General features: G+C 43.3%; 1 protein-coding gene across 3 annotated transcripts in view; it reads right to left on the bottom strand.

The window, feature by feature from the left end:
• MEGF10 (multiple EGF like domains 10) overlaps positions 1-20,080 on the bottom strand; it is an 84,311-nt gene extending 64,231 nt beyond the window's left edge. The window contains exons 1-2 of one of the 3 annotated variants that reach the window (XM_068177545.1): positions 19,956-20,080; positions 884-1,015 (exon numbers count right to left, since the gene is read on the bottom strand). In XM_068177545.1, coding sequence (XP_068033646.1) covers positions 884-999 — 116 coding nt within the window. In that variant the 5' untranslated portion in view covers positions 1,000-1,015; positions 19,956-20,080. Of the gene's footprint in view, positions 1-883; positions 1,016-4,639; positions 4,767-19,618; positions 19,720-19,955 lie in introns of those variants that run through there. The other 2 variants (XM_068177543.1, XM_068177544.1) reach the window with 2 other exon arrangements.
• Positions 20,081-27,163: the final 7,083 nt, after the last annotated feature.

Below are 27,163 nucleotides of genomic sequence, written 5' to 3'. Positions count from 1 at the left end.
TTGTCCTTATCCTTACGTGTTGGGTTTGTGGTTTTTTTTTTTTTTTTTTGAGAGAGATTTTATTAAAAAGTCAATACAGCTTTTCTCTGTAAAGATTCAGCCATAACAATCAGCAATAAATGTACAGTGGCTCAGCAGCACTCCCCATGACTAAGCATACAACACAGTTTACATTAAGTGCAGGAAATACTGAAGTCCTCAAGTGAACCGTGAAAATTAACTTTCTCAAGGACCAGCTGATCAATTACAGGTACAACAGTTGTAGTGAGACCAGAAGTCTTGTTTTCACTATCATAACTTTGACACGAGGAAAGAAGTTCAGCAGATGCTTGAGGCTCAACCTCTCCAACCCATTGTGGCATTTTGCAATTCACATGAAATTGGATGAACAAACAGACCAACTACATTGGTGATGGATTTCATTTTGCATGTTATAAATTTTTGAACCTCATCAAAATAATTAAACAACAAATCTTAATTCAGATCCTGTGAGTGCTGAATAGGATGGAATCAGCATAATCAAATTTGGCCAAATTCCAATACGGTTAATTATATTTTGCATATGTAAAATTTCTTTTCACCTAAATTGGAAAGAGCTATTTTTACTCACTTCTAGTACCCAGATGGTTGTGTAACATTGCTGATACCACTGTAGTGGTTTTTTGCATCCTAATCCCCAATGCAAAGATTCATTTCAGCCCACTGTTAAATAGTCTTTTACTTATCCATGAACTCACCTGCCCATGCAGTAAAGTGAATTTTCCCCCTGCTGTTTTTAAACTCAGCTAAAAGCCTTCAATAATTAGAAGCATACCAAGTAAAGCACAGCAAAATTATTACATCAGAATTTACATCACTTATTTTTCCAAAAGGAAAGTATTACCTTTCCCAGTGGCTACACACATTGGGATCTTCCAGATTCAAAGACACAGTTGAACCCATCCAGTGGTACAGGAGTATGACAGGGAAGCCAAAAAGGGAGTTGAAATGAAGAACCATCTTTCCAAAGAGATGACTGTGAGGAAAAAAAGAAATAGTACATTAGTAATACCATACAGAATATAAAGTAGCTAATAATGTTGACCCATCTATAATCAATCTAAAGCAAGAGGTCCTTCAAGGAACACACACTGCTTGCCCAGCAGCAGCAACACCACGCCCGTTTTGGAAGAAGAGGCCAAATGGAGCCGTTTCCCACGAGGTCAGCTGGTGGACAAGCTGCACCTCAGAGGTCCTGCTGTCCCCTCCAGCTGCAGCCACCCAGGCTGGGTGTGCTCAGCCAGGCTCTGCCCACTCTTGAGAGCCAGAGCTGAGGTCTGGAATAAAGGCTGGCACTTGCTCAAGACCACAAGAGTGGAGAGGCTCAGCTGTGACACAGCACCAGGAGCCCTGCACGTCCCTCATTTACAGGAAGGGTTTGTGCCTCCCCACGTGCTCCCCATGGCCAGCACAGCCTCACACATCACCCTGCACTGTCACTGCTCTTTAAACTTGAATCCCCAAAATTTAATTCCCCTTCCTCAGCCGGCTGTACAGCTTCCAAACAGAATAAACATTCATTAAAAAAAGCTGTTGTAGTAACATGAAGGTCTGAAAAGATTATCCTAACACTTTTACTAAGCAAATTATTTTAATTTGCATGCTGAAACACTCTTAATCCAACTGGCCATTAGTCCAAAATGCCGGAATGAATGCTATTAACATGTAATTTATTTGTAATGACTTAAGCTACATTTCTGTTTCAGTGAACATTTGACCTTATTTCCTCACTTACACACTGATTCTAACATTATGTGGCTACAGAGATAACAAAAAAATGAGATCCTTGAGACTAATCTGTAGTATAATAAGAAAATAATTTCTAATAAATATGTTTGATTTAATAGAAATATTTTTAACACAGTAAATTTATCCAGAAATAGCAATTTCTTACTTTAAATATTATGGAACAGAATAAAGCAAATGATATCAATCACTTTATTATAGGAGAAAGAAGACCACAGGACCATGGGGGGAAAAGAGAGACAAAATAGTCTTACTTAACTCTTACTTCAGAAGTCAACATAAAAAAGCTCACAACAAGAAACTATTCTCTTTAAGGTATCTGAGGATACAGAGATGATCCTATTTTGCTGAATTGTTCTTGAAAAATCAGGCTGCTGAAAGGTATTTCTTGGTCTGTAACTATTTCTCTGCATGCAGCAAAGCAGTCAATGTACACTTATTTCAACAGCAGCTGTATTTTCACCTAATAATTGCAGTGAAGTTGTGATTTCATTGAAAATATTCACTCTGATTAAGAAGACTGTAAATGGTATTTCCCTTTTTTCTTTTATTCTCAACTTCAGCAACTTTCCTTTTGCAGGATACATTTAACAAATTTTAAGATTATTAAAAAAAAATTTGCATGAACCCCCTAGAGTAAAACTTGATTGCATTCCAGATCTTTCGCTTAATTATTAAGGAAAATCAAAACAGAAAATCAGCACAGCTGATTAGCATTGCTGAAGTGTTGATATTAGCAATAAAAGATGCAGATGACACATTTAACTCTTGCTGCCTACAGTTTGCACCCATAACAACTGTTCAGAGATTCACTTTTCATACCATATATTGCTCAAATTATCTTACCCAATAACACGAGAGTATTTTCATTACCTACATGTACAGAGAACCTGTAGTTTAAGTACTGAAAATGCTCATTTTGATGAATGCATTCCCTCTGCAAATTAGTACATACATGAGACAGAAAAAAACCCAACAAATTTAAGGTAATCCTTGGTGTTTCACCATCAGGACTTCCCTTCACAACAGAACACTAAAATCTTATTGCTTGTTAGTTTTTTCTACAGCATTTGAGGCAAAATCTCTCAGTGACAAAGCTGTATTCCTCTTCCAGGCAGGAACTTGAAGGCAGCATCAGTGTCTGTTCAGGGCACACTTCTCTGTTTCCCTCAACTTTAATCCACTCCCATGATTTTAAAATTTTAAGAGGAAAGCAGTGCAGCTGCATGAAACAACTGTAGAGTACTTCCCTTAATCTCTGTAAGCTAATTAAGGAAATTTAACTCGTTATATATTTATTTTATAAAAATCAGATAGTCAATAACAGTAATTTAAAAAAATAAACCTGATCACCCCAAGGTTTATTATAATTACTAACAAGCTCATTTTAAAATGGTGTAAAAAGTGTACAAAATATAATCCCATAAATTACAGGTACTCCCTTAAAATACATTTAAACTTGAGCAACTACACAAATTGCATTTGTCTCACTAGTAAGCTGATGAAAAATCCTGTGCACTATATAAACACAGACAGTTAACCATTAATAACCAATATCTGAGATTTTTAGGCACTTTCTCTGCCACTAGTAACTACGTCAACAGTTTTTATTTGGTTTGGGTTTTTTTTTCCCCATGTAGACTTCAGGATCAAAACCGGTGAAAGAACAGATAACCAAAGAAAAGAGGCAAAAAATGCTTCTTCTTTATGAGGTGGAAATGAAGACTGCTTACAAATTAATCTCTTCCCTCACCCAGAGCAGAGCCACAGGCAAAGCTGAGGGCACACATCTCTCCCTCAGATTTCTTGTAATAAAAGGTAAATAAATACAGGTAGACCTAGGGCGAGGGGCAGGGACAGGTATGATGGACACTGTAAAAGAAGTGAAGGTTGCTCAAGGCTGCAAACAAACATTTTTTGGTCAGCAAAATCAAGTGCTGCCAGAGAATTAACCAGGATTAGAACTGCATGAGCAACAGAGAATAGTACAACACAGTTGCTAACATGACATAATGGACCCAAGACCAAGGGAAATGCTGATGCAGCTTTCCCATTACTGTTGCAAAAGCATTTTTACCATTGAAACATGAAAAATGCAGCAGGAACGGGCCATTTAGTTAGAAGACAAACTCCAGAGCAGTGAGAGCCTTTCTTACTCTGTAATGGCATCTCAAAGATTTTACAGCACTCAGTCCTGCCTTTCTGAAGTGATAGGGCACAGGGACATCAAAATGTTTTCTGAGCTGCAAACCCATGGGCTATTCTTAATTGTACTGACATGGCATCAACCTGCATGTACAGCAAGTGCTACTTTAAAAAAAATGTTCTCTCTGTCCATCATAGTGTTCTTCAAATTTCAGACTGAATTGTAAACCACACAGTCATCTGTGCAGAGCCCTGTAGAGGTGTCCTTACCCTCACTCTCTCCAGAGCACCCTACACAGACTTAGTGACTGGAAGTGGAAATTATAGCTCCATGTGAGATAAAAGAGTTTTTCTAACCATTTTTGGGTGCAGAATTGTTTGGTCTTTCACTTCCTACAGAGTCTTTTCCATAACACTCTTCACTCCTGAGGCTCAGCTCCTCTGCCAGGGACACAATTTGCTTATAAAAACATCTCTCTCATGACTGATGTCAGGCAGAGCAAAATTTGAATCTGACCTAATCTTGTCAATGATGATTAATCCCATGTTAGCTTCCGTGAAAAAAAAAAATTCCACAACTGATTGCTTTTATCGATTACGTTAGAGAATTAATGGATGAAAGCAGAAGGCGTTTTCCCTTTGGAAATCAGTAAATCAGTTTGACACCTTGTCACATGAAATCTCACTCATAAAGCAAGTACAAAATAACCTGAATTAGGAGCATTATTGCAGAGACCCTAGGCTGGCTGAAGATGTACAGCCACAGCAAATGGAAACTGACTGGTCTTTTCCCAAATCCTCAAAACATATCATTCCAAAGGCAGCATTGATTGTCACTGTCACGGGGAGCTCAGGACAGACCAAGCTGGCAGGCCTGAGACTCTGCCTGACAGAAAATGTGTGGGATCTGCACAGCCAGCATGGGAGTTTGCTAAAGGATAACCCAATAGTGCCCTAAACTGAAGGGCCCTAAACTTTCACATCCTCCTTGGTCAGATGATAAGAGCCCTCCTTGATGCAGCTTAATCAGATCTGACCCTCTTCACCTGTGCTGCTTTACTTTCAAACCTCACTGTGAAACAGACTGACACATTTGGAGAGTCCAAAGGTGTTGAAGATGGGCTAAGCATGTGATGGGGGAAAAGCAATTCATTTAGACTGGTGTCTGAAGAGTAACCAAATCAAAAGTTGAGTGTGCTGGAACAAGTCTCCTTGATGGAGATAGATGTGCAGCTACTTTTTTCACATTACGTTGCTAAGAAAAATAAATCAGTCATCAATGACCATTTTTCTTTGGTTATTAGATGACATCATTTTTATTTTTCAGTCTCTCTTTAATTATCAGAGGCTTCTAAGAAAATGAGGTTTATGTAATCACAGTGTTTGTCTGTGTGTTCTGGCCTCACGCCCAATAACTTGTAAATTTATTGGTCACTTAAAGCAAGAGAGGGGAAGAAGTCTTGAATTGTGGAGCTCCCGAGAATCCAGTGATAATGTGCAAGTCTGGAGGAGATCAGACTTTATTTGCCTCTAAGTGATGGAATTACCAGTTTTGAAAGCTACAGCATCACAATCTTTTCAGTAATGCTATAATTTCACAGACTGCATCTCTCTACCATTCCTACTAAATATAAATACAATAATACATTACTCAATTTAAAAATAACAGAAAACAGCCTTCAAACTATATTAAAACTGTAATCTGGAGTACATTTTGAAGTTAAACTGTATTTTTTGATTTTTTTTTCTACTTAAACACAAACATTTCCTGGTGTAAACCTGGAGAGGTTGGGAGCTGTCACACTGCACACTGTTTTGTAAGCATCAAACAACCTCTTGCATTGTAATTACAAGCACAGAATGAAATAAGGTAACTGCAAACATGGGAGGAAACAGGAAACTCTACCACCCAGCAAATATGTGGATTTGCACTAGTAATGCCACACAGTTCCAGATGAAATGGGTGGCTGGATAGCATGGATCATGCTGCAGCACAGACCTGAAAGTATGGGAGTATTGCAACACGGTCCTCAAGGACTCTGTCCCTCCCTGCAGAACACTCAGCAGTTATCTTTTACAAGACCAGTGTTACTGCATCAGATCATGAGAGTTTCCTCTAGGAATTGTCCTCTTGAAAAGCAAGATTGTCTTTGGCCCATGACTTACTGCCATTCAGTGAGAGCTTCTGAAGCTGCTAAACTGGCAGGGACCATACATCCACTTATCAGTCCTCTTTTCCCTCAAATTAGCATTAAAAGGGCAGGAAAAGACAGTTCAGTGCAAGTCAAATCTGCACAAGGCAAGGAGGCATGGTAAAGACAAATGCCAGCATGCCAAGATACTTTGCAGATGGACTCATTATTATTCCTCAGAGGAAGGCTGCCAAACATCACAAACATGGGGCCACTTCACTGTAGCTGTCGTTGTCTGATAAATTAGGGCCCTTTCACTTGAAAGTATTTCCTTTTTTTTCAGACAGATAGCAAGTACAGGTGTTGAACCTGTTAAGGCTACCTATAGCCCATGGTATTGTATGTTTAACGATTATTTCCACGGGGAGCCAGCAGGATGAGCTGTTAACAAAAATCTTTTGGCTAAATAAACTTCCTTTTTTTTTCCCCACCCAGATGAAAATTTACCAAACGAAGACAGTTAAAACTGGGTAGAATCCAAACCAAAGTTTCTGAAAAGCATACTTTGAGAGGATGAAACAGAACCTTGAACATAAATCCTGATTTGCTTGTTTGACACAAGACATTTCATGTGAAACACAAAAAACTATGTCAGGTCCATACACAGATGGCACCTCTCAGCCTCAGGTATCTTTCCAGGGTGGATCTTGGGAGTTAACAGTAAGTTCTTAGCAGAAAAGGCAAGTAACATGTAATTTAATAGAATCTATACAGTATAGGCTTGAGACAAAAATCATATCCCCCTCCACTTCCCTCCCTTTCTTTTTTTTTTTTTTGATTAATATATTTAAAAGTATTTTTCAAATAATGTACTCCTTACTGAAACTTCTCTTTATATTAACCCCAGGTCTATTTTAATAGTAAAGGTGAAGATTATAAGATTAAGTAAAAATAGCTAAATGCGCGTGTTTAAGGAGAATTATTTCTGAAATAAGGTATTACTAGCTTTATTACAGAGTTACACAACAAAGATATCTGTTTCAAACTTTTGTCATAGTCCCTAAGCCACATAGCATAGATCTCTGACACTTAGTTTTTGGGGTTTTTTTCTAATAGGAATCATTAAGAAAAGGACATTACACTCGTGGATGTAACTGTGAAAACTTTGAGGTTGCTGACAAGTTGCCTGGGACAATCCTGTGGTTGCATAAATACACCAATGCCCTGGTTCCACTGCTGTGGAAATTATCATTCATGGTTTTACCCTCTCTTGAACAAAGTTTCTGTGACCCCTCTTTTCCTATTACCAGCCTTCCAGACACCGTGTCACTTCCAGTTTATTGCCAGGATATAAAAGAGCACAGTCAGAGGACTCAGATAATTACATTAGCTTCCTATGCAATTTAGCACCAATTTCAAATGTGCCCACCTTCCTTTAAAAGCCTTCTGCTTTTCAGCCCTCTTCAAAGACAGCCTCTGTTTCCTTCCCTCCCCCATCACATGCATCTCTTTTTCCACATACATTTTCACCATACATTAGATTCTTCCCTTTCCTAGACACAGCCTCTGCTATCACTGGCAAAATTCTTCAGACTGCAGCACCCTGCACTTGTCACAGCCTTTCACTGGACCCTTTCATTATGAAAATCAGACATATGAACTCCTGCATTTGTTTAAAACTTCTAGCTGCTAACAAGACGGTATAATTTGTGAAAAAAAATTGATGGCAACTCTGCTTCAGTACCTTTGTCCTTGTAAATCATCTAGTGAAATGCCATTTTGCATGTAACATCCAGCAGAAAATAAAGTTGTCTTTCCAGCTAGCTCCTGTTTTCATTATTTACACAGGCATGACAGTTCTGTAAATCTTTATCACAGCTTAAAAACTTCACGTTTCAAATGATCTGCTTAGAAACCAAAATTAATTAATTCTGCTGCCATTTCCCCATAACAGCTTCTGAAACATTTCAATGCATTACGTATCAGTTTTTCCACCTCCAGCAATCAAAGCATCTGTGATTCACTGCACAAAGCCTTACATGCCACCACCACCACCCTACAAAGAAAATTCAAAACATTTTAGCAGAAGAATGGGGAATACAAAAGTATTTCCTTTGACAGTTTGTTCACTCAGTTCCATCTTTTATTTTGGTGATTTGCAGAAGTTGGAATGGATGTAATGCTCCTGCACTCAAAGGGGAAAATGGAAGAACATAATTCAAAACCAAAAGCGACTGGTTAATTCTAATTTTTTTTTAAACAAACCCACAATTAAAGGGATAAATCCTATCTTTAAGTCTTGAAGAACTTTCACAGGGATTACAACACAACCTCAAGAGGCCTACAGAGTAAGCAACATGCAAAATATGTGGTCTTCATGGTTATCTGGCTTAAACACATTACATCCTCCATAAACATTAATACAAATTTAAAACCATGCTTGCAGTTGTGGAATTCTAGTACTTAGTAGTAGTACTAAGTACTCTAGTACTCCCTATCTGCCAGCAGAAGAAAAAATAAAAATTCCTGGGGAGAAATTCAACTCTGGCATGTGCCAGTGGTGTCTGCAAGTTTTCTGCACACTGAGGATATATAAACAGGCAGGTGAATGTACACAGGCACAGACTGGTTCAATACACCCCATGAGTATCAGCTGCAGCTGTAGGACAAGATGCTGTGCTTCAGTGAATAAATAAAACCTCCAAGAAATAAAACTGCTACCAACACTTGTGGCAGGCAGTAAAAAGCAGATTCTTTCTAAGAATGACCATGTAAACAACTCTGTGATTTTATGCCTTTTATACTAACAGAGTAATTTCATATCACAGCTTCCTGTTCTGATTTATATCAGCATGAGTCTTCTCTAACCATAAATTTTAGAGCACCTCAAATCATTAAATTCTTTAATTAACTTTGTCTAATGATGAATCAGAGGCCTTTTTTAAAAAAGAGTGCCCAATACATCAGTAGAAGAAACGAATGATGGCAAATACCTTAGAAGCTCCAACAATCAGAAGACAACTTTTTAAGGTTGCAATTAATACTGTTCATCAAGAAAATTTCTCTTACTTTAATATGTTAATTTACCTGGGTTACAGATTATCTGAAACCTTTTTAAATGCCTGCTGCTGATTTCAGTTAAGGGTAGTGCAATTTGAACCCAGAAGAATCAAGACCATGTTTTTATCAACTTGAACACAAGGCCCTAAATCCCACAAAATATTATCCTTCAGGACACATGTCGACTTCTTTAAGCCTGTACCTCTGCAGTGTGCAAAAGGACAGCAGTAGCACAAGCACATATTTGTCACACAAAAATGGTCTGCTCATATCATTGTCTGACAAAGCACCTTTCGTAACAAGGCAACCTATTCAGAGATCTAATTTTTGCAGACATTTGTATGCCAAAATGAAAAAAAAAAAAAAAAAACCAACTCTATGATGCTGGGTTTAATGAGGTACTCTGTTATTCTCTGTAATAAAAATTAAACGAGAGAGACAGAATTCTTCAGCTTAATTGCCACATCTGTTATTAAGCACTTTACTTTGATTGACTGGAGTGTATGTGTCAGAGACTGTGCCAGAAAACAGGCAAACTTTGTAAAGTAGACTTATAACTTATAGCCCAACTGGCACTAGCAGCATCTCTGTTACAGCTTCTTCTGCCTCTCAGTTAAAACTACAGGAATGTTGGCCTTGGTTCGGTCATTCATTAAAAATTAAAGTCAGTATTGCAAATTCTGCCTGCTTTTTTTCTTTTTTTCTTTTTTTTTTCTTTTTTTTTTTCTTTTCTTAAAGGCAAATTAAAAGCAGTCCCTGCTTTCAGAAGGAAGAGCAGTGGTTACCTGAATGTGTGAATGTGTAATCTCTCATTAACGGATGAGAGCAACCCAGAATTTGGAAATTGCACCACATGAAATTTCACATTCAGCAGTGCATCTGCTGCCTTATTTTGCCAGCAGATGAGCAAAGGGCCGAGGGGACAGTCACAAACAGCACAGCATTTGCAGAGGGACTGGACAATCACAGTGAGGAAGCTCCAGGGAAGAGCAAAAACAGAATGGACACTCTTCTCTGATCTGCATGGAAATTCGGGATGAAACCTGAGCTCAGGAACTGCCTTTCTCTGAAATCCACAGATCATGACACCTGGTGAAAATCCCAGCTATCTTGAGCTGGCCAATAACTGGTTTCATGACCAGCTGATTTTCTTTTGGCTCTAGAACCTAAACTCTTAGCATCTACTGTCCTGACATAGCAAAATGACACTTTCTCCCTCAGCTAACTTCTTTTTTCCAATTTCACACAGGCTTTCTACCAAGAGCACAGAAATGTATGTTGCTATTGTTAAGCATGAAGACAGACAGGCCAGCTGCAGTATTGCTGAAAACTACTTTTCATCCACTTCATCCAGTAAGGAGCAAGGCATTGTTTGACCTTCCTTACCAATTTTCTCTGCTGCTCCAGAGAGTGCAAAGAAAGGTGAAAGTATGCATGGAAGAGCAACAAAAACTGCACCAATACCCATTGCATCCAGTCCTGAAGGGCAGAAGGATGCTTCTGTGCTGGAAGCTGAAGCAAAGCTGTCCACCATGGGCTGGGCAAGCAATGGGCACTCAGCCTGACCCAATCTGTCAGCTGCCCACTGAACTAATCCATGTATAAATCTTTCTTCTCTCTGGAGGGCAGATTGGGACACTCTGATTCTCCCCCTCCAGGGGAGCAAGTGACTGCTTTTTGGAAGGAGTCTGCCCCAGTGGGTGAGATGAGCCAGGGCAGATGCTCTTTGTCACCGTTTGAAGGTTTTTGTTGTGCTTTTAGGAGTTAAAGGCTGCTCCATGCTACATAGGGGTCCAGAAAGTTTCCACATGGCACTCTACTTTGAGATCTCTTTTCTTTTCCAAATATTTGTCTTCCCTCAACCTAGTGAATACAGCAGAAGATAGCACTCACTTAAGCACATTTATTTGAGATACGCATTATGCAGTAATCTCACATACAGTATTTTAATTGACATAATTCCCTACAAGATCCACAATGCTTCTTCTAACACTGCAAGGTCTTTCATTCTCGAGGCTTCTCTTAATAACCACATTGTACATGGAAAGTATTCAGCTCCAGTCTGTCTAAGTGTTTAATCTTGTTTCACAAAACAAGTCAACAGCAGAGCTGAAAACACAATTTAGGTCTGCTAGTCTCCATTTTCAAGTCACGCCTGGGATCCATGCTTCCAGTTTGATATTCTGCCACGATGGCAATGTCCTGAGCATTGTGCTTATGGTACTAAACTGAGTGTAGCAAATCATGAAATACAGACTTCTGGGTCCTGAACATTTACAATGGAACCACCACACCCAATGTCATGACTGAGAGAATTTTTTTTTACGGATTTGGGTCACCTCTGAAGAAGCCAATGATGATCTTTTGTCAGTCTGTTTTTTGGCTTGTTTTTCCCACTGGTGTTCTTCTTGGAAACCGCAGTGAAGAAAAAACACACACATATGCCTAAGAGAAAACATCAGTGTACTAAAGCTTTGCTATTTCCCTGAAGATAGGCCGTGCAACAGAAAGCAGGGTAATTTTCAAAAGTCTGTTGAGAGAGTCCCACAAGAGAAGATAAAATTTAAAGTGTTTATCTAGAAGGCAGGCTCCAGAAACATTACTCAGTGGCACTAGACTTTTTTTGAGTGACTGCAATGGATTTCTACTTAATTCCAAAAAAAAACCCTTGTGCAGACCAAGAGGCAGCAGCAGCAACCTCAGGCTTTCTTCACAACTTGTCTCATTGCTAGATGAGCAAGGGCATTTCCTCCCTGCATCCCGACACTACTTCAGCAAACAAGCCAAACAAAAATCTCTTTTCTGAAGTTGTTACACTGTCAAAATATGCACAGAAAGTCTGGCAATCTGCAAAAGCACAAAAAAAATCTTCTTCTGCATATTAGTGGTGCAGACCAGAACCCCAAACCACTGCATCCTTTGAGGTTCACTTACCATGAATGCATATCCTGGCTGTCATTATTCATACATAATGCAAATTGGCATGAACTAGTGTTCAGCAAGGAAGAATGCAGCATTTCTAAAAGGTGCATTAAAGTTGCAGAAGAACAATATTGTTCCAGAGATGAGATTAAGTCTCACAGCTCTCAGAAATGGGTTATGAAGATTGAAAAATCTACTGACAAGCAGTGGGATACTTAAAACAAGGAAGCTTCTCTCTTGCTGTGTTTTTGTTTTACTGTTTCAACAACTATTCACCCAATCTTCTTATTCAATAATTAAAAATGCAGTCCTTTGTGGGTTCAGAGTTTAAACAAGTTCCCTGGAAGTAGTGATTCCCCCCCGCCCCAGAACCATCTTCTCTTTTAAAGTGATGGAGACCTGTGCATACCTTCACAGCAGAATCTGCAATGCCTTTAATCTAAACCAACGTCACAGCACAAAGAGCACCGTATGCACTCTCAGCAGAGTCCATCGCAGTGCTGGCAGTTCCGCTTTTGACTAAAAGAAAATTTTATTATCTATTAAAAGAGACCAGTTGTTCTGGCTTTGGTGGGGGCAGCTTTGGTGTATGTGGATGACACAGATGTGTGTCTTCACAGATCCTAAAATGCACAAACAATGGGTATGGCATCATGAACTTCACCTCAGTTACTCTGATTTCACTTGAGTCACTCCTGGTTTACTCAATGCAAGTAAGAAAACTGGACTCTCAGCCTTGTATTTTACAGTTATGCCTTTTATTTTAAAAGAAATGAATCTAGCTAAAATTAATTTAATAAAAAAAACCAAACAGAAATTACATTCTTTGCAGACTGATAAAATCTTTATGAACTCTACCCCTCAATTTAAAATACAGGTACCCTTCAGAAACAGTTGTTATCTGCAATATCAGTCTGAGGAGGGAAAAAAAGAAAGAAGACTAAGGAAAGAAAGAAAAAAAAAGATTAAAAGATCAAGTTACTCTTCACTTCCAAACAAGCCCGGCCACAGCTGTACATCAGCTTCTGAGCAACTGCTCTACAAACACACAACAGGGCTTCTGTCTTCCCACAGGGTTTGCTCGGGTCACCCGCATGTGGTGCGGATTAAAACGGCAGGAAAGCTCCATTATGGAGCGAGCAGAGCCACGAGTTAAACGGGGGAGCTGCTGGTAAATATCCTGTCCAGTGCTCCATCCCGAGGGGGCTCCCCCAGATCCGGAGGAGCCCACACACAGCTCTGGAAAAAGGGGCCCAAATCATCGTTCTGCTTTCATACTTTCACTGTCTAAGCAGGAGGAAGTTGGGAGGGAAGGAGACCAGAGAGTTAAGTGGGGTTTTCAAAGGCAAAAGGAGAATATGAAAGAGGCAGCCTCTGATTTTTGGTGGTGACAGAGTGATGCATTCAGGCAGCCTGTGCAGATTGTGAAATTTTTCTTATGGTAGGAAAATAGTAGAAAGGAAAAGTGACATACAGCAGTAGTCAGGGAATAAGGCCAAAACTCTTTGCAGGGTGTGATCACCACTAACTCTGGCCATCATCAGGTGCCACCTCCCATGTGATGGATGTACTGGAGAAGTCAATCCACCCCTCAAGGTTGCAAAGGCAAACCAGTTGTTTTTAAACAAATACCTTTCTAATTGAAGAGCTCTCCACTCCAGCTGCTGTATCCTATTTACTCAGTAGATTTCCAGCCCTGCTGCCTTTGGGACCAAGACTGCCACAGCTCACAACTTGTCAGGGACATTTCTTCATGTATCAAGTGCTCTTGAACCCTTTGAAGAGGGTTTATAAAACACCAAACAGATGATTCCCACAAACACACATAGCCATTATTTGTGCTTAAGTTCCAGTGATCATGACATATGTGTATTTTGGACATATGGTCCAAAATTTTGTAAACACTTTAGAGGAAACTAAAACTCATGCTCAAAAGCATTCAGAAGGAAGCAATGGAGCAAAGAAGCAAAGGAAGTGGAAAATCCACTTGGCCTGTTGGCATACTCCATCTTATTCCCACTATGTCTGCTCCCAACGCTGTTACATGTTTTTTGCTGATTCCTGACAGCAGCTTCCAAAAAAACATAAACAAACCAATTATGTCATTTTAGACTTAACCAGGCTTTGGCATGCATACACACAAACACACATGTCTTTTTTTTTTTCTTTTTTTTTTTAACATGCAAGTGTTTCCAGTGTGTTCACATTCTCAGGGTGATCAAGCTTGGTCTGACTATTGGCTTTTGGAGGATCTGATGCCAGTCAGCCGTGCATAATGGCCTCTTTGTCTCACTGTCACATGAGCAGCATTGTGTTACAATCATTGTCACTCTGGGCTCAAACTGCAAGGCATGCTTTCACACAAAACACTCACTTTGGGGGCTCCTTTTGGCAGAGCCCTGCGATCGAAACTCTTTGGCTGCTCTTTAGATAATCAGCCCAGCAACGCTGAAACTTTTAAAGTCAGGATTCAAAAGCTCTCATCCAAATCAACCGATTAGGAAGCTTCTCTATGGGCCACATGAAGAGTGGGGCAAGTAACATAACATCGCCATGATTTATTTACATCACTTTAAATCACTTTTCCTAAGCCCTCTGACAGCAGAGAATTGTGCTCCAAATAATAAGTGAGGGATGGGAAAAAAAATCACAAGTCCAAGTTATCTCTACATTGAATATTTTTGTCCTTTACTTTAGAAAAATATCTGCAAGATAAAATCAAAACATTTCTACAGGACAAAGGCAAGTAACTTGCCAGGTGACAATGTCATTTTACTACTTGCTCTGTAAATCTTTTAAATTCACCAAGAACACCCAACCCTTCCCCTGCCAAAAAAATATTCTGAAAAATAGATAGACAAGACTTCTGTACAGGAGAAACTTCAAAAGTTGCTTTAAACATGCTGAACTCATTGGAACCCTGTACGGATGTCTCTGTTTTCATTAATGAAAAGTAGTCTCACAGGGCTGAGACCAAACCATATTAAGAAAAACATCCTCCTTCCCATAATGTTTCTTGAATAATTTTGTCCTGGAAACTTTTGTCTCATACAGCTACTCTTGAAATACAGCACTACTCACTCTGAAGAGGACTTATAGAGCCTAACCCTGAAGAAGCAGGCACTGTGCAAGAAGAATTCATGACATAATTCCTGTGATGTGCAGAAAACTTTGGGAAGCAGTGACTTCTTCCCAAAAGAAATTGGGTTGCGCATGGAACAACAAGCTACCAGCTTGCATACCATCTTCTGTCCAGCTCATTCTTCTTTCCTTTGCAGTCCATCAAAGTAACATAACTTCTTCTGCACCCTCGTTTGGTGCTCCACCCTGGTACTGCTCATAAATGTGCCAGGTGCCTAAACACACATTACCCTCCTCAGGATCATTTTTCTTTATTAAGCAGCCTGAGCCAGCCTTCCTCCTTCTTTACACCCTCCACTGCTGTTTTGAGCAGACCCTTCCAGATAAGCACTGACCCAGAGAAACAGCATCATGATGGGACAGGGCCAATCTGACTCTTGCCTGGACAATTCTACCCCTGCTGGTCTCCTCTTGCCCAGCCTGACAAATTCACCTTCTGCATCATCCTAAGGTCATGACTTCTCTGAGATGCCCCTTGCCTTTCATGGTCTCTTACCATGCCCAGCATTCCCAGTACTTTACAAGATGCTGACCTTTTGTTCGGTGAGGCCTTGGTTCCAGCCATCATTGGCAATATACTGGCATTACAGAGAAATAGTTCTTCACTGTCTCCTATTTGAAGACTTTCATCTAAAAAAGAGCTATTATTAATTCATTTAAATGTATGAATGAATGCCCATTGACTTTTGATGAAAAATAACACGACTTTAGTTTGACACCTGTCTTCATTATTTCATTGTCTCTCCTTATTTCCTCTTGCCTTTTGTCTTGGGGTGCAGATAATAAAAGACAAGATTTTTTTTGCTATTGTTCTTGTGCTATTGTACATCTCCTGTGGCTGCAGCGGTGGACACTAGAGCCACAGAAACTGCAGCTCTTTGTGCCAGTGGTCCTAAGTCTAAAATAACACACTAATATGAAGTCTTTACGTTTCTTTGAAAAAATAATTTTGCACACACTTGAACCTCTGTGTGTTCAACAAAAATGATCTGGCAGGCTGAGAAGGGTGTTCTTTTACAGCAACAGAAAAATGATTAAATTTCTTTCCTGAGGTCACACAGCAAGTCAATGTCAAAGCTAAAATTATGTTTTCTGCTGTGTGTTTTCATTGTCTTGAACATCAAAAGAACTCAGAATTAGGATCTCACTGCTGACTATGGGCTAATTTCTCTGACAATCAGATACAAAACACTGATAAAAGTGGAAGAGATGGCTGTCCACATTTTAATATAAACTTAATGTGTACATCCAAAGGCATGAACCACAAATCCTTACACAGGCAAAACATCAATTATAGACCAGACAGTTTGAATGGGTTAATTAACATGAATGCTGACACAATCAATAAAGCTATTCCAGTAAAGCAAATCCCACCCCAGTATATTTCTCCTAGTTTTATGACAGATGGCTTTAGATGATACATACTCCTTTCAAAAGTAAGAAAAAAACCCCCAACATTTGGAATATCAAGACACAGATTTTTCTCACAGATGAAAAAATACTGCACTTACATCTACGTTTATGCTATGCTGACTGGAGCATATGAAGTCAGTACTAATTACTGACAAACTAATCTGTCAGTATTAAAAATCAAGATCAAATTCTTGACAGTGAGTCGGTAACATTACTACATACTGAAATCTGATTCCACTGGCATCATTCATCAAGGGAGACACCACTTAACAGGAGTAAGGATGTAGGAACTTTGTCATTTCACTACACCATTCCTGTCCATGCCTAAAGAAACACTACTCATCTACACTGTGTTCCATTAAAATAATTTTTAAAAAAAATAGGATCACATCCATCTTAGAGTACTATCTACATAACTTTGGGGTTTTTAAACCAACATAACTTTTGTTACACTAAAACTGTGGCACATACACAAAGAATATGGTTTTTAACTTCCTCAAAAGCCACCTGCTTTCCCTAACAAGAAATGAAAATGCCTAGACAAGAAAAAGCAACGTAGAGAAACCATGCAAAACTCCTGCCAAGTAATCTGAATATAAATTCAAGGGATCCTTACCAGCTGCAGTTAAAAGCCCACTCCAAACTCTGCTAGATGTTAATCAAACTTAAGTATGGTAATGCACAGTTCCTGTGTTCTTCGCAGAGATGAATTAATTGCTTTTGTTAGCTGCACTTGCTTCCTTATGGGGGGGTGTGTGTACCCGTACAGCTGAACAGCTGATTGTGGAAAACATGGTTATGCAAGTCACCAAAGGACTGTTCACCTGGTTAAACCCTTCTTCTCACCTCAGAACAGCTCATTTAACATTGTCCTCCAAGTGCCCCCTCCCACCCTACCAGTTGCATTCAAAATGATGGCATTAGCTCTCTGAGTTTTAAGAAGACATCTAAATGGTGAAATTTATATACAAAGGGCTAAGGCATCCTCCCCTAATGCAACGGTAGTACAGTTTCTTTCTGTGGGGACTCAAACCTGGCATGCACAGCCCTGCCCCTGGAGAACTGTGCCACCTCTGGACCATTTCACCACCTGATACACCACAAAAGGGAGACTCTATTTCCAGGGAAATTAAGTAGACACGGCCAGCTGACTTCACACAGGTCACCGAGTTGCCTGCAGTTTAGAAACTTTTTTTCCAGATATTGACTAGAATCAGCGAGCAAGAACACAAAATTCATAGCTTGTCCTGTGAATTGCTCGGTCAGAGACTTGGAACACTGCAAACTTAAAACCACACACTAAGGAACCAAGCACAATGCCATGACACCTCCACAGCATATTAACAGTCAATACTAATATGATGCCACTGATTCACCCCCTGTGGGAGCAACACATGTTCAAATTTGATTGTATGATAAGGCCACATGGTTGGCTGTGTAAGAAAATTTAAATAAAGTTTATTACATAAGGTGCCATATATTGATGCTGTGCAGGTGCATGAGTTATACAGGCAAACAAGAAGAAACTTGGTCCTAAATTAAAGTTTGTCCAGCTTATTAAAAATCTGAAGCACACTTGCCCAGCTGGTTTTTCTGATTTGAGATGGGAAATCAAACTAGACATGCTAATACTTTTTCATTTGCAGGGCCAGTACCTAGCAAGCAATAGTTATTTGGCCTAAAAAGTTATTTGGCTAAATTCTGTCTCCAGCTCAGATAGCTGCACCCCCACTCCCTCCACTTCAAGAGGAACACACATACCTAATTACATATGCTTTCCTCCAAGTACTGTGCTATTGGGCACAAATACCATTTAGGGATGTTGACTAGGCAACTGAAGACAGCTTTCAGTTTCAGTCTCACATCAGACATGCTGCTCAATCAAAGAATCTAAGACTTTTCAGCAAAGGTCTGCAGCTTATCTGCTGGGAAACAAATGCCACTCTCCAGACTTGTCTTTTTAGGGTTTTTTTCTCCTTTGTTCTTCCAAGATACTGGATAAAAACATTTTCCTATATAGAGTCATTATGTTAATCAGCTTTCTAAAATACTGCTGCCAAAGCTCAGTTACCAACTTGATAAAATAAGCTATGAAGCATCTTCTACACCAATGACACATTCCAAGTGAGGTTTTAAACTCACTCTGTCGTGAGAAGCTGGTACTTTGGAAAAACTTCAGAGCTTTACTGATTCTATGAAACACATGTTCACTTTGACTACATTTCAGTACTCAATGACTGGCAGCAACATTTAAGTAATTAATAAGATTACCAAAAGCTGTCCATTTCCAGCTTATTCAAGGAAAAGCAGCTGCGTATTTTTCCTAATTGATTTGTGCCTACATTTCCAGATTGAACCTACTCCTTGGCTGAAAGACAAAATAGGAAATGTTTACGCTACTACTGCTGTCGCCAAAAGAAAATCTGTGCAGGATACCACACAACTGAGAATTTTTCTAGGCAGCTTCTGCTGAAGGACATATGCTGGAACGAAATCAAGGTATTAAACAGATGTGCATTTTCACGTGCATGCCACGCTAATTTACATCTATACACAAGCATCCCTCTATTCCAGTGCGTACACTCGCTCCGGTCTCTGCTCAGGACTGCCAAAAGCCTTCCATGAAAACGAAGGGTAACCTTTAAAAACAGGCACGTTGCGGAAAAATAAATAAATAAATAAAAGTGCTCTGAGGAGAACCTGAACCGACTCGTCCGGGCTCGGGACCGCAGGAGCGCTCCCGCATCCCGCCCCACCATCCCGGTCACCCCTCACGAACGCGAGGACAAACACGCCTGGATGCCCTGCAAAGACGGAGGCACCGCGGGCGGCTCCGCATCCCACCCGCTCCCCGGAGGATGCTTCTGCCGAGGGCAAAACCCCACTCCGGGAGCGGTGCCGCCTCACCCCCGCTTTCTCCCCGAGGCTGCCGCCCCCGGCACCTCCGGGACGGGACGGGACGGGACGGGACGGGACGGGACGGGACGGGACGGGACGGGACGAGTGCGGTCAGCGCCTACCTGTCCCGCGGGCGCCCTCCCCGTCCGACCGGCCGCCGGGAGCCGCCGCCGGGAGCCGCCGCCGCCGGGACTTGAGCGAAGGGCGGTGTGAGCGGCGGGGCCGGCGGGGATCAGCCCCTCCTCCGCCTGCCCCGGACCGCCCCCGGGCAGACCCACGGACATTTTTAACCTCTTACCCGCGTTCCCAGCGCAGCCTCGCTCGGGGCGCGGTGCTGAGCGGACGGTGCCTTCTCTCAGTGCCGGACTCGCCGCCCTTCAGTCACTTGCAGGCCAAGTACGAGCTACATAGGGACCTCAGAGGTCATTTTATTCGGCCTAGTGAAGGATAGGTACCTACCCAGCAGACGAGCGAGCAGGGAAATCGTCTTTTCAAACGACTGAATGCTTAGGTCCCGCAATGAGGGGCTGATCCTCAGCCCCGTCAGGAGACGCATTTCTACAGAAAAGGAAACGTCATGTGCTCCTCTCCAGAGCTGCTACGGAGAGGAAGGTCATGGTGACTTCTGCACTTAAATATATGCAAGTGTATGAAGATTCTTACTCCGCAAAAAGTGTTGCTTTTTTTTTTTTTTGTTTTGTTTTGTTTTGTTTTGTTTTGTTTTGTTTTGTTTATTTTTTCCATATTTGAGCACAGTGTTGCAGAGGCGTTAATAGGGTCTCTGCTTGGCTCAGTCTTTGCCAGCGGCGGGCCCGTCCGGGAGCCGGCGCCGTTGGCTCTGCGGGACAGGGAGAAACATCCCAGCACTTTCCCAGGGAACTTACATCCGTGGCCCCTCACGCTATTAAACCCGGCCATGCCATCCCATACAGCTTTCCCCCCTTGCCCATGAGGCGTGGGGATGCGGAGGGTGGGGTCCCCAGGCGCCGTGGGGTTCCTGGGCGCCGGACTTGCCCCAGCCCGGGCGGTGGGGATGCCGAGTGCCCGCGCCTGCGGGTGCTGCCGCAGGTCTGTGGGTGTCCGCTGTGTGGGTACGTGGGCGCTGCTGCCGCCCACGGTCCCCGTCCCCTCCGGGCTGGGTGGGTGCTGCCCGCAGCGGCGCGGGGCCGGAGGAGAAGCAGCGGCGCTGCCGCCTGAGGGGGCACAGGCGGGAATCGGAGATGGGCCTTGAGCTCCAGGCGGGCCTGCACAAGGGGAACCCCAGCAGTGGGAGTCGGTCTCCATGGCGAGAGGGCACAGGGTGCTAGGGAGCACAGGGTGCTCCCAGCTTGACAGGAGCTGGGGCTGTGCATGGCTGGTGCTGGGGATGAGGTGCTGGATGGCCGCTCCTTCCTGGTGCCCAGCGTGTGCATCAGTGGGCTGAGCCTGCAGCAGCTCTCAGGAGTTTATCTGAGGCAGAACATACTGATGTGGTGTCAAGGGAGATCATGGCAGCTACACCATAGAGATGTGGGGACACCAAGTGGCCGGAGGGACTGCATGGGTGTGGGATGGCTGTGGGGTTAAGTCCTGCATTTGAGGAAATTGCAGGGACAGAGGGATGTTGAGGAAGGTGCTCTGAGGCAGGTTGTAGGTCCCATCCTGGTGTAAAGGGTCCCCATGATTTCTTGCAAGGTTGGGGAGTTTTTCTGAGGCCAGGTGTCACTGGGGACCGTGACTCCCAGTGCAGCTGGTAAGCCAATTGGCCACGAGACCTGACTGTCGAGTCCGCATTTGCAGATTAAGTGGTGACTGCTGCCTCCCCAGTGTCCATTTCTGATGGATTTCTATCCTGAGATAACTGACTTTTGTATAGCATTACTGTTCTAAATGACTCAGACATTAAGTGAGAATAAGTTACAAAGGTTTTATTGAGAACTAACAAAAAGTTTACTAAGCAAAAGGGACAGTGCTGGGACCATGACTAACTTGTGCAGAAAATGGCCGTTCCACCTTTTATAACCTTGGTTTGCATCAGCCTTTAAGGCTTTAATTAAATTACATTGGTTTGTATGACAGTCAGAGTTGTTGGTGTTCCTCCCACCCGATTGAAGGATCCTCCCTTCGCTTTGAGGTCCTCCACCTCCATTTGCTGTGTCCATGGACCCATTGTAACTGGAAGCTCTTCCATATTTGGGTATCCCCTTTTCTTAGTGCTCACCAGGCCCATTTTGGGTTCAGGATCAGAGCAGTGTGTGAGACCAGCCTGGAACAAAGCACTGAGCAGATTTTTGCTGTTTTTTTCTTGCTGGCTTGGGGTTCTTTCTGGTTTTGGGATCTATGTAGCAGTTCTTTCAGCCCATGGGACACTGTTGGATGTTAGAGATGGGTTTACGGGTGTTTACGACTTTGGAGGTGGATGAGAAGTTGTGGGTCTGTTGGCTGCTGCTACATTTGGGGGAGATGTTAGGGTTTGTGGGTATTTCTCTGTGCGTCAGGTGTAAAGTGTGTCAGGTGGGGTCCATGTGCCTCCGGTGTGGGACCAGTGGGGCCAGGCTGGGCTGTGGGCACCTGCTGGGGCATCTATGGCTGCCTTGCTGTACCCTAAGCCAGCACAGCAGGGACAGAGTAGGGTCTTGGGGTGATCCTATGTGGACACTTGCCTGGCCCTGCAGAGGGGCTCATGACTATGGCACTTGTCTCTGTTATGTTCTGTGTGTCCTCAGGGGGTGTGTTGTGTCAGGGGGGAGAGGTGGATGTGGATATTAGTGGGTGCACAGCCATGAAGAACGAGCTGTATGTCCACACCTTCCGCTTGGTGAGTCCTTGTGGGGCTCCCTGAAGCTTTGTGTCGAGGGTGAGCCAGGGGCACCAGGCGGGTTTGGGCTGTGCTATGGCAGTGCCCTATCCCTGCCCCAGTCACGGAGCCATGGGGTGGCCAAACAACCCCGACTGTGCTGCTGAGGGGCTGCTGTGGTGTCTCCAGTGCTGCTTTGTTTGCTGCAAGATGGGGTTGCCTGCCGCGGCAGGGTCTCGCAGGCTGCCCCGGACTGAGTCCTGCAGGGTGACCCGCTGCTGGCTAGTCAACAGGTGGCCCAGAGGTTGTAATGAAATCTCCACCAAAGACAAGAGGACTCTTGTGCTGTTCAAATCCGGGTGGGTTTATTGAGGGAAGTCAAAGGACGAAGGAAGCAGGAACAGGAGCAGGGAAATAACCACATGCAGAGGGAGGCAGCTCCAAGAGTGACTGGGGAAGGAGGGACCAGGGTATTTAACTGGGGAAGGGTAGGAGTGGTCAGGGTATAAACTCTCTAATGGGAAAAGGGCACGGGGAGAGCAGGGATGGAGTGACATAAACTGAACCAATGAGGGAGAAAGGAAAGAGTGGTTTGCAGAGCGAACCAATGAGGTTATCAAGAACAGTGAACTTTCTAGGGCTGGGGAGATGACAAGCCTGTACTGACAGATGATAGACATGGGGAAGCAGGGAATTCTGGGAAAGTGTCCTAAACAAATGCAGTCTCCCAGGGCATCCATGAACTGCTTTCCCCAGAAGCACCTCCCACATCTCCCCCTTTTCTATTCATTAAATAAACGTCCCCTAGAGTCTTTACACGAGTCTTTTTAAAGAGGGTCAGAGCAACAGAGACTATGAAAATGATAAGCAAAATCCACAACAGTCCCTTGAGAATGGAGGCCACCCACCCAGAGACAACCCATTGTGTGAGCACTTTATTTACAATGTCCACAGCCTGGCTTTCAGTCTTGATGCTCTCGACTTGTGTTTGGATCTGCTTGATGTTAGCTTGGATGGATGTACTTTTTGAATAAAAGTTGAAACAACACAGTCCCTCAAAATCTTCGCAGCTGTGGCCATGGGCTAATAGTAGAAAGTCAATGGCGGCTCTGTTCTGTAATGTGGCATGTCTGGTGGTTTCTTTGTCCGCCAAAAGGTGAGATAAGGCGGCGGACGTTGCGTTGGCCTGCTCACTAAGCCAACACCCTAGGTGAGAAAGCTCACCAAGGGCCTTGGCTGCTGCGTACCATGGCAGAAATATCGATGCAGCGACCCTCTTGGCTGTGCCCCAATTGTAAATTTGGGAATCACTATTTGAATCGAATTGTGTGTAAGATCTCTTTTTGCTTGTCAATTGTTTCTCCCTCTTCCATACAAGAATTTGGGTTTTGTTGGGTGTCAGTAGTAAGCTGGCCAAGGCTACAGGAACCCCCTTCGATTTTGGGGGGGATCCCAGCCCACACCCTGTCACTGCAGCTCAGAAACACTCCCCTGGGGAGCTCTCTGGGGTAGGAAAAGGACTTGGATAGTGTATCGCTGGTATAATTGCACAATACAATCATATACTTTTTGTCATGAGGTTTTACAACCTTTTTCATTAAGCTGGTGGCTGTTGCCAATCTTTAAGTGCAGGCTTCTATCTAAATATGATACAACATGTTGCCCTCGAGGACCCCAGTAGATCCAATTCCTGAGGCTCCTGTGGTGCATGTGGTAAAATCCTCATCCATTCGTCCCAGGAGTCCACAGGGTTGGGCTTCTTACCTGCATAAGGATAATCCCTTTGTGACAAGGGGACTCCCACCAGACATGTAGAAAGTGGGTCTTCTACACTACCCATGGCCATGCAAAAGTTATCTTGCTTGAAGGACTTTGCCAGCATAATCCAAACATTTTCTTTGGGCTGTGGGACCAGCCATCCTTCAGCTGCCTGGAGCCACGGTATGAGGATGAGCACTGTGGCAGCAATCCGTGTGCTCTGGGGTGCCTTAGGTAGTGATGCCTGGGCTGATGACATCTGGGTGGCCATTGCTCATTTAGGCTTCTCTGACATAACACCAAAAGAAACATCTATTAGCTCAAGTGTCTTTTAGTTCCCTTCCCTCCTCTCTCCCCCTTTTTTAAGCATAACAGAATAAAGAAAAGGTAAGGTCTAGGGAGAAGGGGTAGAGGGTTGAGGGAACAGGTAGGAGGGGAAGGGAAAGGGGTAACAGGGAATGGTCTAATAGAGTCTGCCAAGTCAGGTGATGGGAGGTATCTTCTGGTGATCAAGACTCTGGAAACAATGTTAGGTGGGGTGTCCTTTCTTTTTTGTCGTCTCCAAGCGACGGCGTTATCTGACTGTGTTGGTTGGAGTGCCTCGGGAGAGTGTTCAGGAGTAACATCTTCTGTGGGCGCGGTGTCCAGGTAGGGTTTGATGCATTTGCCAGGAATCCACCTGGGGCCCTGCTTGGTGGAAACACACCGGTACTCTCTCCCCCACATTATCAATGGGTACAGACCTTTGGTGATTTTTGATTCCGGGTCTTTAATAAGAACCAGGGGCCTTTCCTTTAAAAGTGCATGTGCGTTATTGTGGAAATGATGCAGAATGGGGGGATTCGGCTCTCTGTCAGAACAGTTCATAAAATTAAAAACATAAAGTGCTTTACATTATCTTTCAGTGAGGGTCATTGACAGGGCCGAATCATGCTGTTGTTCTAATAATTTCTTTATCTCCTTGTGAATCCTTTCTACTACCGACTGTCCGGTAGGGTTATGTGGAATGCTGGTGGAATGAGCAATCCCCCATTGCTGCAAAAATTCTTTGAAGTGCATTAAAGTGAATCCTGGGCCATTGTCAGTTTTTATCGATTTTGGTATGCCCAAGGTGGCAAATGCCATCTAGAAGTGCTTAATGATATCTTTTGTCTTGTCTCCTGTATGAATGGAGGCAAACACTGCTCCCGAAAAAGTGTCTATAGATACATGTATATACTTTATTCGCCCAAAAGGGGCATAGTGCATTAAGTCAATTTGCCAAAGCTCCAGAGCTCCCAGTCCCCGGGGATTGACCCCTGTTGCCACTGATGGGAGAGCGAATGACTGGCAGTCGGGGCAGGTCAAAAGGATGGCTCTGCCCGTTCCTTAGACAGTTTAAATTGTCGTGCTAGAGCTGGTGCATTTTGATGGCAAAAGGCATGGCTCAACCGTGCCTGTTGAAAAATGTCAGGTAGGGTAGGTCTGTCTGGGGTAATGTGTGTTGTCATCGCCAGTAAGTCCGCTCTCCGGTTGCCCTTGGTGATGGGGCCTGGCAGGTCAGTGTGAGACTGGACATGCAGCATATGATAGGGTTGCTTTCTGTGGGAGATCAACCAAATTAGCTCTGAGAGCAAGCCGTATAGTTTTTTGTTTTGAATATCTTTGAGCAGGGCATGTTCTGCCCGCTCTGCTATCCTGGCAACATATGCCGGATCAGTCACCAGATTAAAAGGTTGTTGAAATCTCTTGACCACTCTCACAACCGCAGCAAGTTCTGTGATCTGGGCGGAACCCTCAACCAACTGGACATCAGACTCCCACTTCTGAGCGTTCGGGCGCTTCCAGGTGATCACTGACTTGTGGGACTTGCCTGAGCTGTCAGTGAAACCGTGTGAGCATTTTTGAGAGGAGTTTTACTTTTGAATGTTTTCAGGGCCAAATATAAAGTGTCTTTGAACAGTTTATGCTTCAGATAGTAAAATGAAATCTGTCCGGGATAGATATCCAGGGAATTTGTAAATTTTCATTGGTTTGCAATACAGAGTCCAATTGTTCCAAATTGAGTGGTAAATAAATGCACACCGAGTCACACCCTGCAAGGGTCTGGAGGCGGTGGCAGGCTTTGATGATAAGTTTGGCCATTAGTTCAGTGGGTGTGGTTACCGTTCTGTTCGGCTGGTGGGGCAGGAACAACCACTCGATAATGAGGAGTGGGTCTTTCTGTGTGTTGTCCCACTGGAAAAGAAGTCCATGGAAATTTGGACACTTATCCAGAATGCAGAAAGTCAAAGGAAGGGACCAGTCCACACGGTGGGCTTGAGAGGACTTCGGGGCATCCACGACTCTCTGAGGGCTCCACGTGCATCTGATGTTAGTTCGTGCGGGGAAGCCAGGTCGCTGTCTCCTCTCAGAAGGTTGAAGAGCAGTGCCAGCTTCTCCATGGTGAGCCCCAGGAGAGGTCGGATCCACGGGATGGTCCCACAGATCTGCTGAACATCCCGCAGCGTCCGTGGGTCGTCTTTGATGGTGATGGTCTGTGGTGTGATGGTCCTTCCTGTGATAAGAAATCCCAAATATTTCCATGGTGAGGACAACTGGATTTTGTCCTGCGCGATTTGGAAACCAGCCGACTCGATGGGCTGTATAGTCTTGGAAAGTGCTGCATCCAGGTAGGTCTTTGTGGCAGCACACACGAAAACGTCATCCGTGTAGTGCAAAATTACAGCTTCAGGGAAAATTCTCCTGACTGGAGAGAGGACTTGTGCTACGAAGGTCTGGCAGAGCATCGGAGAATTTTTCATTCCCTGAGGCAAAGTGGTCCATTGGTACCTTCTGTAAGGTTCACCTCTGTTGATAGATGGTACCGAAAAGGCAAACCTGGGAGCACCTCCAGGATACAGTGGGATGTTAAAAAAGCAGTCTTTGATGTCGAGGACTGCGAGCTGCCAATCCCGGGGAAGCATGGAGGGAGAAGGGAGGCCTGGCTGAAGGGGGCCCATGTTTTCGATGACATCATTGACCCTACGCAGGTCCTGGAGCAGGTGCCACCTGTCTGTATTTCTAGAAAACCTGCCTGGTTTTCTAATGACAAAGACGGGTGTGTTCCAGGGGCTGGTGGAAGGTGTTAAATGCCCCAGGGCACACCTGCTCC

Source organism: Anomalospiza imberbis, chromosome Z (assembly GCF_031753505.1).
Source record: "Anomalospiza imberbis isolate Cuckoo-Finch-1a 21T00152 chromosome Z, ASM3175350v1, whole genome shotgun sequence".
Taxonomy (NCBI): Eukaryota; Metazoa; Chordata; class Aves; order Passeriformes; family Viduidae; genus Anomalospiza; species Anomalospiza imberbis.
This window is presented reverse-complemented; position numbering and strand designations above follow the sequence as displayed.